The sequence below is a fragment of the Platalea leucorodia genome, assembly GCF_965183815.1.
Source record: "Platalea leucorodia genome assembly, chromosome: 3".
Lineage (NCBI taxonomy): Eukaryota > Metazoa > Chordata > Aves > Pelecaniformes > Threskiornithidae > Platalea > Platalea leucorodia.
Window position 1 is genome coordinate 123,922,673 of NC_138825.1, and position 13,201 is coordinate 123,935,873.

General features: G+C 40.0%; 1 protein-coding gene across 1 annotated transcript in view; it reads right to left on the bottom strand.

The window, feature by feature from the left end:
* PKHD1 (PKHD1 ciliary IPT domain containing fibrocystin/polyductin) overlaps nucleotides 1-13,201 on the bottom strand; it is a gene marked incomplete at both ends in the record, with an annotated part of 265,493 nt that overhangs the window by 127,601 nt on the left and 124,691 nt on the right. The window contains 5 exons of the mRNA XM_082305891.1: nucleotides 13-148; nucleotides 3,328-3,462; nucleotides 5,635-5,734; nucleotides 7,093-7,205; nucleotides 12,138-12,271. Coding sequence (XP_082162017.1) covers nucleotides 13-148; nucleotides 3,328-3,462; nucleotides 5,635-5,734; nucleotides 7,093-7,205; nucleotides 12,138-12,271 — 618 coding nt within the window. The remainder of the gene's footprint in view (nucleotides 1-12; nucleotides 149-3,327; nucleotides 3,463-5,634; nucleotides 5,735-7,092; nucleotides 7,206-12,137; nucleotides 12,272-13,201) is intronic.

The window sequence follows — 13,201 nt, forward strand, 5'->3', positions numbered from 1 at the left end:
AATCAGACTCACCCTGCCCTTGGTAACAGCCAGAACAAGTCCTTATAGCTGTGCAAGTGTTGGCATCAAAGTTCCTGAAAGATGTGTTGGAGATGAATAGCTGGTATCTTTTGGGAGTTTTTAGTCCTGCTGACGTACAGGTCCTATCCTGCAATGAAGAAATGAAGAGCGGTGGGAAACATGTCACCATGTGAATCTCCAAGTCTAACGAGTCCAGGATGCAGCAGCTGTGATTGCACAAAGGCTGAAATCAGAAGGCTGTGATTGCACTCAAGCCCATGGTTGTGAGCCAACGTACGCTGTTTGAAGGACAGATCTAAGCTATTACTTTGCAAATTCTGACAAGTAACATCTGTTTAATTCACCATTTTCAGTATGTGATACTATTACATTCAGGGCAGTGACTGCCTTGTTTGCTTTATTGGGGTTGTTCGGTAGTAAAGATGGACATTTGAAGGAAAAGGAAATTGCACATTCCTTGGGAAGAAAGAATCCACCTGGAAGGCACAGTGAGCAGATTTGTTTATAGTACCTTTTACTTTACCTTCTCTTGTCCAGCAGGCAGGAAATTTCCCTACTATACAAACCTAATCATTCTAATTTCTGTTCTAAGAAATACCTGACTGCTGCAATTCAAAGCCTGTTTGTGTGATTGGGGATGGGGGGAAACCTTTAAGCTAGGCTCTCTTCAAAGGTCTAGTTGACTTCAGGGTCCATCAGAGCAACAAAAAGTGGAAAGGAAGAGCAAAACCCACAAGTGATGGGAAGCACAATGGACAAACTAGATTTTGTGGTGATTGTAGGCCAGTTTATCTTGGAGTCAGGCTGGGAAGAAGGTTGTACTCAGAGCTAGTGGGTAGCCTGGAGGAGAAAAGGCTGACAGGAATGTGTGATACTGTTTCTGAGGCCTATAAACACTTTTGTAGAACAACGCTCAAAAGCCACAGTAGAGAATCACTCAAGAAATCCACCCTCTGTGAAAACATCCTCTTTAATTGAAAATGTAGAATGAAATGGACTTTTATAAAGACATTATTACTTCAAAGAGATGGTGCTATCTTCAGTCTCTTTAAGAAAGAGTAGCTCCATCACCTTTTTTACTCTGAGGCCAATACAGCTGGGGTGATGGTCCTGGTCCTTGGGCCATCTTCTTCCAAGTCACTGCTAAGCAGAAATCCCTGGCTTCTAGTAACAAATCAGTCAGAAAAGCTCTATTGGTTTTTTGCTTACACTTGCCTGTTCTTCCATCCCACCTGCCTTTCTATCTTTTTTATTTTTTTAGTTAATTTATTTTATTTAAATAAATAGCAAATAGAAGTGTGTGAGTTGGTAATTTTTCCCTAGTATGTGTCACCTGTCTCAAACCTCCTCCTTTTTCAGGAAGAAATGGTTCTGCTCAAATGCCTGCACAAGGACAATAAGTTGCTTTATGAAAGCATGGAAGAGGCTTGCTGAATGTCTAGGAAGCTAACAAAAGTCTTTCCCTTGGCTTTTACGGGTCCTGGATTTAGCCCTGCCACTAACGTTTTAATTGATCAAAGCCCCAATTTTTAAATGCCCTGATATTTCCAGAAAACAATCCTGTTTTAAAGTACTTCTTTCAAAAACTGGAAGGGTTAGCAGAGAGGAATATCCAAGGTTCCCATTAAATTAATGTCATAAAGTTTTAATTGATATTAAAGAGACATCATTATTAAAGGGAGAATTACATAAATTAAGATGTAAATTATGACAAGGAGGCTCTTATCATGAGATAATCAAAGATAATCACCCCCCTGGGGTACTGCAAGAAACAAGGCACAGCTGAGCGCCTCTAAATCTCTGAACAAGTACAACATTGGATTCCTTCCTTCCATGGATCCTGCAAAGTAAAAACAAAGACATCCACCCTTTGGTGTCTGAGAGAAATTTATTGCATCATTGGGACACTGCAAGGTTGGACTGGCGAAGCCAGGATTTTATCTGAGCTGCATGCTTTCAATAGACCTACTACAGAGGTTTCTTTCTGTGAGCTTCTAAAGAAAACTCATATAAAACTCTTTTTCTGCCAGTCAGAGAGAAAATTAATTTCATAAACAACAATAGAAAACTGAGCAGGGCAAAAAAGACCTCAAAATCATGAACAAGCAGCTGTGTCCAGTTGTAACTAAAATTCCATTGTTATCCATGTTATTAATCTGTTAACAACCTGGTAGCACCCAAAGGACTTTGTCCAGCTGTCTAAAAAAATAATGGAAAAAGATCATATTTACTGCATAAATAAAAATGTTACATTTTGACAGCATTTATCATTCTCAAGTAAAGAAGTAGCACTCTGTGTTCCAGGTGCACCAACGATGCTATGAGAGAGCAGAGGAAACCAAAGTGGTAACTAGGATAGAAATCAAATCTGTTGTTCCCCCTCGTTCTTCTCAAATCACTAAACTAAACCCAGTTGTGTATGGTTAAATGGTGTCTGTTTATTACAGCAAAAGGTGTATAGGAATTTATGTTAGAAAAAAACTTGTCTAAATAGAAATTATGATTTCTCTTAAAAATTCAGGTTCTGTGAAATTCCAAGGTTTTTCTGAGACCGTGTCAATCTTGGAAAAAAACACGAGTAGGGAAAAAAATAAAACTTATCTTACTAAAATCCTTCAGCTCATAAGCTGAACAGAAGTGTGATTTTGTTTTTACTTTTGAATGCTGTTATATAAAGAATATATATGAATATGCACTATAATATAAAATCTTTTAATAGTTCCAAATTCAAATAGAAAAATCAGAGTCCTTGTTTCAAATTTGTTTAAAAAAATCTTTAAAATTTCCATACTGAAATAAAAAGACATTCGGAAAAAATGCTGAGTTTTCCTGCAGAATGCAGTCGCCAGTTTCTCAACAGCTGATGTTTATTCAGCTCTACCATGAGCTGGTATGAATGGAGCGCCTGAAAAATGATGCAGGATCCAGCTGATCAGATGCTATTTCTCTTCTGCTGCTGCCAGCAGAAGCAACAAAATCCTTGGTTCCAGCAGGTTGGGAGAGCGCTACTGATGCTCCAAGTTTCTCCATCACTATATCAATGTCCCTTGCAGGTGCTGCTGCTGAAGGCATCATCTTTCCAAGGAGTGGAAGAGAGCTAAGCAAACAAATTGGTGCCCAAACCTCACTCTGAAGCCTGGGCCTATGTATTTATCTTTACATTGAACCTATTTAAAATCCAAGCTTTACCCAAGCTGCCATGGAGCAGGGGCTGTTCTTTAGGTTGCTTTCGTATTTCTCCAAATTCCTGTTTGAAGGATTGCTGTGCAACTCAATAGACATTGAAATTATTCCTGTAGTGCTTACCTTTTGCCCAATGTGTCCAATTAAAACGCTGTCAGCTACAGAAGTGTTTCCCAGGCTTTCTACGATGTCGATGCCAAAGTCTTTGCAAGCATAAATCCAGAAATGTTGGAGTTCAAGGTTGCGGCTACTGAAAATCTATAAAAAGGCATAATAAAGGAATAATAAGTAAAAAATAAAGGTTGTGATTTATAACCTGCTTTATTTACAATACAATAGACAGAGAAAGTGCAAAAACATATAAAAGTGCTGAATGTGTATTTGGTACTTGAGCGTTTCCCCTTAATTTCTTATTTCTGCTTTTAATTAATAGTACAAAAATTTTTACATTCTGCCAACTTATTTTCATGTTAAAAGAAAAAAGAACTGTATGAAAAAAAATCAGAACTGAGAATCAGTAATAGACAGGGTAAAAGTGCTTTAAATATTTTGGGGTTTACTACTGGAAAGAATAGCCGTGTAAAGAAGTTAATGTTTATAGCAGAAAGATGCCTTGAAAATAATCAGGGGTATTGCTTGCAGTCACCTGACAGCAAGAATATTGTTCCCAGAGGGAGCCCGTGGAAAGAAGCAGAATAAACTTAGTTATTCATGTATGCTAGGTTAGTAACACGCAAAGAAATTACAAGTTAGGCAGAGAAAACCACAAAAACAAAACTGTGAAACCTCCTTCTCTTTTATTTCTTTTCACACAAATAGGCTTTTCCAGAAAGAGAATGCACCAGTCTGAAAAAACAGACTGAAAACTGGACACCTTCAAAGCAGGAGCCATAGGATGGGTTAGACTAGAAAACATGCCTTACAGAGAAACACATATGATCTGTTCAGGTCATCAGACGACGAGTTAGGAGGATCACAGCCTCTAAACACCGGTATGGGAAGAAAGTATCAGATAATAAAGGATGGTGTGGTTTTTTTAATCAGATTAAGTAATAGTGAGCTACAATAGCTGGAAAGTGAAGCTAGACAACTTCAAACAAAAAAAGCGCACATTTTTAACAAGGATAAAAACATTCCCATGGAAACCATTAACTCTATGAAGGTAAGAGATCTTCTACCAACTGCAATCTTTACGAATAGCTCAGATCCACCAGAAGGATTTTTTTGGCTGCATGATCTAGTGGAAGGTGTCCCTGCCCATGGCGGGGGGGTTGGAACCAGATGATCTTCAAGATCCCTTCCAACTCAAACCATTCTATGATTCTATGATTATAGTGGGACACAGATGTTAGATGATTACAGAAAACATCAGCTGTTCATGAAAGTAGCACTGATTCTGCACTGAAGCAGGAAGAAGAGCTCACATAAATTGTGCTTCTGGCTTTATCACCAAAATAGGAGCCTCCAGCTGAGGAACATGGACATACAGGTACGAGAGGCTGGACAGGCTGGTTCGATGGGCTGAGGCCAATTGTATGAGGTTCAACAAGGCTCAGTGCCGGGTCCTGCACTTGAGTCACAACAACCCCATGCAACGCTACAGGCTTGGGGAAGAGTGGCTGGAGAGCTGCCTGGTGGAAAAGGACTTGGGGGTGTTGGTTGACAGCTGGCTGAATATAAGCCAGCAGTGAGCTGAGGTGTCCAAGAAAGCCAATGGCATCCTGGTTTGTATCAGAAATAGTGTGGCCAGCAGGACCAGGGAGGTGATAGTGCCCCTGTATTCGGCACTGGTGAGGCCGCACCTCGAGTACTGTGTTCAGTTTTGGGCCCCTCACTACAAGCAGGACATTGAGGTGCTGGAGCGTGTCCAGAGAAGAGCAACGAAGCTGGTGAAGGGTCTGGAGCACAAGTCTCATGAGGAGTGGCTGAGGGAGCTGGGGGTGTTTAGCCTGGAGAAGAGGAGGCTGAGGGGAGACCTTATCACTCTCTCCAACTACCTGAAAGGAGGCTGTAGTGAGGTGGGGGTTGGTCTCTTCTCCCAGGTAGCAAGCAACAAGACAAGAGGAAATGGCCTCAAGTTGCACCAGGGGAGATTCAGATTAGATATTAGGAAAAATTTCTTCATGGAGAGAGTGGTTAGGCATTGGAACAGACTGCCCAGGGAAGTGGTGTAATCACAGTCCCTGGAAGTGTTTAAAAAACATGTGGATGTGGTGTTTAGGGACACAGTTTAGAGGTGGACCAGGCAGTTAGGTTAACAGTTGGACTCGATCTCAGAAGTCCTTTCCAACCTTAATGATTCTATGATTCTATGATAAGAGCTTTACCATAACTGTGGCCTATTTTCAGCCTTAAAAGATGAAGTCAGTGTAGAGGTGATATACTTGTAAAGATCCTGAGCATCACAGAGGACAATCAGGACAAACATACCTGTGCTCCACCTTGGCTGCTCCAAGCTGTGAAGTTGTTGAACTGAACAGGTCTGTTTGGGCTGTCTGGCAAATATTCTGGGTACACCAGCAACCCATACCTGTTTAGGAAAGAACGCAAAGGAACCTGTTTCTTTACAGTGCCTGTATTCATGAGTAGATTTTCCTATTCATCATTTTGATATCTAAAACCTTACATCTGTAACAGTTCTCTGCATGAGACGCTATCATCATTTAATCCAAAATCAAAAACTGGTGGATGGCAATATTTATTTTAGGCATCTGATCATGACAGAGAACATACTTAAAATTTCTTTTCAAGTATTTTCACAATTAGCCACATTAGGGCTAACAACCACTGTGCAGTACCACTGACAGGTGCTCATTGCAAAACACCCCCACCATGCCCATGAGCTTTCAACCTTCATCACCTTCAGATAAGCCTGACATGAATCCGGACAGATAAGGCTTTTCTATATCTTGGATTAAGCCAACTTGGAGTACATTCCAAATGTACGTATTCCTGAATGCAACTCTTGGTTTTGACCTTCTCAGAGATTTTAAATCCAGATTAATATCCAGATTTCCTTAAAATTCAGGTGACTCTGTCCACTGACTTTTAGTACAATGTCATTTTTTTTATCGTTTCTGTTTTAGGGAAGTACAGGCAAAAGCTCTAGTGAATAGCCATTCTTGGATGCTAAAGGAACAACAGGTATTTGTAATGTCTGACATACATACAGCACCTTTTATCCCATTGGACTTCAAAGTGATTAGTCTCTTCAATCTAATTAGTCAGAGGCCAAATTCTAATAGTTGAGTGTTCATGCTGCTATGATATAGAGCATCTGGAGGTAAGAAATGCCACTGCAGGTTGTGTAAGCCAGTGTCACGTCTCTAATGGTGGCCTGTAGGAGATGTTAAAGGAGGAGCATAAGAAAGAAATTGTGTATCTGTTCTCCTGCGTGCCACCCTCTTCTGCTCAACATGTCTGGTATACTTAAAAATGAGCTTTCAATTCAATACATGAGCACAAGCTTCAGTGCTTTGCTGTTAAATGGTTGATGAGGAAATGTGTTAAATGTGGCACCTGAAGCTATATCAGGATCATTTAAACAAGGGGGTAAAGCGGAGAAGCTTGTTAACAGCACTGGGAAATTCTGCAAGTTAACAAATTGGGCTTGTGAATGGAGAAGGAATGACCTCCGTTTTGAAACTACTAAGGAAACCATTCACAATCAGGACCTGAAAAACAGCCCCAACCACATTGTTGACAAACACTGATTCTGCTCTGCTGTGGAGAACTCTGCTTACAAGAGAAGAAGTGCTAAAAGGGTGCAAAATTGGAAAAAAAATATCCTGAAAGAAGGGGCAAAGCATTTTCTGCTCCCCACTGCAATTGTAGTCAGCACTACCATCCATTGAAGGAAAATCTCTTTAACCAAAAATCCCCAAGTACCTTGTGCAAGAATGAGCTACGTTCTCACTGAAGGACAGAAGAGGCTTTTTGGATGGTCCCTCAGGGAAGAGATGAAAGAAGTAGCCATACCCAGCAGCACACACTGTGTTGCCCTGCAGAGAAGCACATATGACTGTGAAAAAAGATTGCCGCAGATTTCTGGAAATTAAAATAAACTTAAGAAAAACCCAAATTAAAATCCCAGCTGAGGTCCATTCAAATTCTGGTAAGTCTAGCTGGTAGAAGCTGGTACCTTGTTTCTATGTCCTCAATCTTGTCCTGTTTTTGCTCTGTCCTTGGGCCAGTCTTAAAAAAACCCATTCTCAAGCCAGGCAATAAGGGTTGTGCAAGCAATAGAAACAAATGACAGAAAAATGGTATTGCCATAATTCTTTAAGTCAGTAAGAAAAAAAGTCTGTGGAAATCTTACCCCTATAAAATCCTTTCTAAGTAGGAAGGCGATGTCGTGAAAGAAAGGTAAATCACATACTATTCAGTTTATTGATTTAGTTCTCAATCTGTATGTTTCTCATATCTCCCAAAGCAAATACAGCAAAAGGAAACAACATTGGCATGAAAAAGTGAGACCCCATGAAAGTCAAGAGAAGAGAGAGAACTACATCTTCAGGATATGTCAGTGGGTGAACAACTAAGCTTGTTCGGACCTATGGTAAATTACTTGTTTTGGATTCTTTTTAACAGGATAAGAGAATAGCCATGGGAAGATGTGCTGGAAGTTATTGTCACTTAATATCTCTTAATAAAGAAATTCTGGAGTTGCATTCTTTGTATTATTGCAAGAGGTGAAAAATAAGTGAACATAAGGTTTCCCTGGTCTTAAATTAGGAGTTTGGTACTTATAGAGTCTGTAGCAAGTGGATTGTGTGGGTTATATACAATGGGTTAGGAACTTTTCTACTCTAGGGAAAAAGCCTGCTCTTACCTGCTTCATTTGGACTGCAGCCAAACCTAGATGGTTTTGGATGGTGTCCATACAGTCATGTTTTCGTACGCACATCTGAGCACGATCCCTCTCACCTATCTTAGATGTGTAAAAATTTGATGCTGAAGTCCAGGCTTGTAAACCTAGGCTCCCTTTTCAGGAAAAAATAAGGCATGGGCATGTCCAGAGGGTAATTCTTCTGGTCTATCCTTGGATAAGATTAATTGTTCTCTGGAGGTACCTAGTTCTCTAAGGGGAGTCTAAGATGAGCTTTCTTGCAGCTATAGGAAGGGCTTGTTCTCTGTGATCGAGACTGACACCCACCACTACCATGCATAGGTCACAGGACAGTGTTAAAACACTAATGACTTTTTGGTCCCTGATGGTCCAAATCAAAGCTGAGCCTGATGACCTAGAGGTCAAAGCCACCATACCCCAATTACTTTCTTCTGACCCATCCAAGTGTGTTCCCTGCAGTCGTGATCTCTGACATCTATCAAGCAACAGAGTAGTATCAACACCCAAAGCACTGCTTTCTCTATCCCCTGGTAAAACTGCTGCTTTTTCTGAAAGTGCAGCCACAGACCCTTTTTCTTTAACAAAATACTTCTGCAGTCCAGTCACATTATTTCCAGAACCTTTTACTTGAGACTTCAATCGTGCGTTCTACAGATGATTCATAAGGAAAAAACCTGCATATTTATTCAGCCAGCTAGTGGCTGGAGGGCAGGGGTTTTAGGCAAGCAGGGAATTTTGTGTGGAAATCAATTCTTTGTGGAAGTCAGTATATTACGAATGTCCATGCAACCAAAATTCCAGAGAGAAATTACCTCCCTGAGCATGCCAAATACCTGGAGGTATGCATCGCAAGTCAGTAAAATAAAGTGGTTGACGTTTTAAGTGTCTCTTAACCGTACAACACTGCTAATGTAAATATTTCATGAATTTCTTTTAGACAGCCAGGGCTCAAACTGTTGACCTTAAAGATGACATTAAAGCTCTGGAGAGTGTGCCCAGCACCGCTCCCCCAGTTCAGAACCTGGCAGGATGCAAGGAGTACCCCCAATGGGCTCGTTTCAATATGCGCTCACCTTGCAGAAGATTTTAGAGAAGATCTCAGCAGGGGTGAAATGGTGAGAAACAATTGATGCCAAACAGATGCAGCCTCACCTCTTTGGTACTGTGGAGAATGGCTGGGTTGGGTGATACTGGGAAACAAATTAATTTCTCAACAGCGTGACCATCAGTCACTCCTCTGACATGGAAACACAAGCTGATCTCCGCCCTGCTCATTCACTTAAGCTGTTTCCCAGTCCTCAACGCCATGGCAAGAAAGGAATGGGAGGATGCTTCTTGAATTTCTTAAACCCAGTCTGTATGTTGTTATGCATGAGCACCTCATGCTGGCTCTGGGATTTAAGAGCATTGAATGTTTATGAGGAGGAAGTTACTACAAAAGGTCCAAGACCCACTGGGGCAAGAGAACCAAGAGAAGAAGATAAAAAACTCCATTTTTTTTTCCTGCACACAAAAATAAAACTAGGGATATAAGGTATGCAGTTCAGGGACAAAAGAGCCAATATCAAAGAGAACCATCTTCAGTTCCTCATGCTGAGAGCATTTAAAAGGCAAGAAACCAACCTGCTAATGAAATTGTCCTATGACATTAGAAAGTGATAACCAGGGCTTCCATAGTTTATTTAAAAAAAAAAAATACTAACTTTGTAGTAATCATTTTGCATTATACTGTATGAGTATAAAATTTTATCTAACACCCTGTAATTCACAAATGTACTTAAGAGCTTAAGTCAAATGGAAACCAGTGGGAATTGGTTCTCCAAATGTCTTTGTAGGCTCAGGTTTGAGTGACTGCTGTGTCCCAATTTCAACACCATTTAGGAGACCACTGATTTTCAAGGAAATTTAAGCTCTTCAGTCACCAATGCAAATTTAGGCTCCCAAGTAAATTTAGTAGTTATGAAAATATTATTGCAGGACTCACTGTGGAAAGCTTAACCCATGCAACACAGTATGGATCGAGAGCTCTCTGTCTATCTTAGCTGTAATCCTTGCCCTAGAGATTGCAGCCTGTAAGTTTAAAACTTGTAATTGAAAGATGGCAACCTGAAAACAAAAACAAACAAACAAACACAAAACCCAACAACCACCTAACATTAAAATCTAGAGGGGGAAATTTCTATTCCATGTCATGGCCTGGAAACCAGCCAGTGGGAAGATGAGTCTTTCCCATTACACTCTTCAAACCTCCCTATTAAATTAAGATTATAAATACCTAAAAAGCAATATCCAGTTCTTGAGCCATTTGATCAGATAAAAGGTGCTGAAACTCTGTAACATCGTGATGCGGGTGCTGGACCAGCCTCCCTTGCATTTAGTGATTATTACCGTACTAAGGAAAAGTCCACAGGACACAGGTGTTTTGCTTGGAAAAAGTGTGACTTTTTCTCTTAATATCCATGTCCTTTCATGTCTTCTGCTGAACACTGCTTAGTACTGTAGAACAGTAAGTGCAGTTAATAATAATTTTAAGCTAGGCAACTTCTTCATATTTTCTTTTTGTTGCTGCAACGCCTCAAATAGCCCACTCCAAGAGACTGCTGACAATGAGGTTTATCAGCAACCCTTCAAGGGCCATCAGCTATTCTGCCTTGAGTAACACATCTTTGGAGAACAGACTTAACCCTGATGTTCGGGTACACAGCCACGGATGCAGCTTTGGGTGTATCTATCTACGAAGACATGTGAACCGAGAGAGCTAAACAAATGTGCTGCAAACCGACCACAGTCAGTTCACACATACCCGTAGAGATAATTGCAGCAAACCTTTTCAAAAGCTGAGCCACTGGCGATCGAGTAGACAGCTCCAGGGTAAGTCAGAGCATGATAGTACAAAATTCTGTGTTTAGTGGAGCTGAAATTCATGTGATTCTGCCTAGTTGTTATATTTTTTAACCATATTTGATGGTCTTTAAAATGATAAATATGCCCTTGAGGGAACTGCAGAAAAGTCCTCTCCTTCTTCCTAAGTACTATTGTCTTCATACTAACATAGGAAATGTGTTGGTCTCTTTTTCACCTTCAAATTTAGGTACAATTCTTTCCTCTTGGAACAGAAGCCCAGGGGGCGATTAGGTCTTCACATACACTTAATAATTGGTTTGGTTTCTGTGGGTTAGCAATAGAACAGGTCAGGATTTTTTTTTAATGAAAATGTGCATTTGTCACAACCGAAACTGTGGTAAGAAAGGTCAGTTTCAATGAAATTCCAGACTTAAAACAGTTGGGAAGGAAAAATGGTTTGAAATCACTTAATCGCTGAAAATCGTATTTTTTTTTCCATGAAACACTTAAAAGTGACTCTTTAGTCTGAAATGTAAGTGACTTGAATAAGACAAAAAACTGTATGAACTAAAAGAAAGCATCAGAGAATTAGTGAATAAAAAGATTTTTACTGAGTTCAGCTTTTTGATGGGAGGGTTGTTAGTCTGTTAGCTTTTTAAGTGTTCGATGTTTTATCACTATTTAGAATAGAGAAGCTTGGTTTCTTTTAAAATCAATGTCATTTTCATAGCACAGGGAATGCATTCTCCTTCTCACCCTGGAATGCAAATCTTGGACTGTACATAAGTTGTTATTTTTAAATCCAGACAAAGGTGTATTTGATATTGCTGAATTTTAGTGTGTTTGTCATCAGTGTATTAAAATTGAGATCTTTTTTTATAATGACAGAAGTAGGAAAAAATTTGAGAGAAGCTGAGCCTCAACTTTTTCCATTTTTTATGAATCCATGACTATTAAGAAATAAAACAACTTTTTAAAGTATTCCAGGATGAAGGATTTCACTGCAATATTTCATTCCTCTCAAGTGCAGTAAAATCTTCAGTAACAATAAATTTGCCCATGAATGTAATTTATTTTGTAATATGTGCTTGTTTTAATATCCCATCACAAGCACAGTTTCTGACAGCTCAGCCAAGAAGCAAATGTTGTGTATATGATCTCCAAGATGAATGAAGTTCCATATCTTTCTGATATCTTTGATTAGAAAGGAAATGTTAAGTTTTATACCTGAACTTCTTACCTCAATGTGGTTGGCAGGAGCCCTGACGTAGATCCCTGCTGGTGATAGTGTCTCAATGTTGGATAAACCATCTGTTCCAGAAAGGCCAATCACTATGTTGTTACTGATTCTGTTCCCCTCTTCCAGTCCCTCTCCTTTAAAAAAGAAAGGAAAGGGAAAGGGAAAGAAGGGAAAGGGAAAGAGAAGGGGAAAGGGAAGGGGAAGGGGAAGGGGAAGGGAAGGGGAAGGGGAAGGGGAAGGGGAAGGGAAGGGGAAGGGGAAGGGAAGGGAAGGGAAGGGAAGGGAAGGGAAGGGAAGGGAAGGGAAGGGAAGGGAAGGGAAGGGAAGGGGAAAAGAGAAAAGAGAAAAGAGAAAAGAGAAAAGAAGAAAAATAAGAGGAAAAAAGAAAAAAGAAATGAAAAAAGAAGGAAAAAAATGTAAACAGAAATGTACATATAGCTGGAAACCCTCTATTATGGAAGTTAGAGAACTTGCTGGATTTTGCCCTGCCTGCTTTGCTGGCATGGCCCACCTGGGAATTAGCTTTCCCGGCTAACTGTCCCTGCATAAATCACTGTTTGAAAAGCACTTAGAAACCTGTGTTTAACACATGGCAGAAGATGGCTATGAGACAGTAAAAGACTGCCATGACTGCTCAACACAGTGGTGCATAGCATGGAAACGGGAAGGCTATGTGCTTCAGAAATATCAGGAGGCCACAAGCAAGATCTGATCAACATCGTAAATATGATAAAAAAACAGTTTCTGCCACAAAGAGCTTACACTCTAATGAGATAAAAACAATCAGGGAAAGGAATACTATATTACATATTCTACAAAGAGGCAATAGAGACCATGGCTCTGCAATTCAATACGCGCAAGACCCTGTACCAGGTGTTATATATGAATATAACACCAACTGTACTGTACCCCAGGTTTATGGAGAAAATGAATAAAAGGAATATTATAAAACACATTTACAGTTGGAAAAAAAGAGATTCAGAGTGAGCAAGTGGCTCACCTATGCAGACACAGGCATGCTTCCGGCAGTACTAGAATTCAAAGTCTTATCTATCTATCTCCTG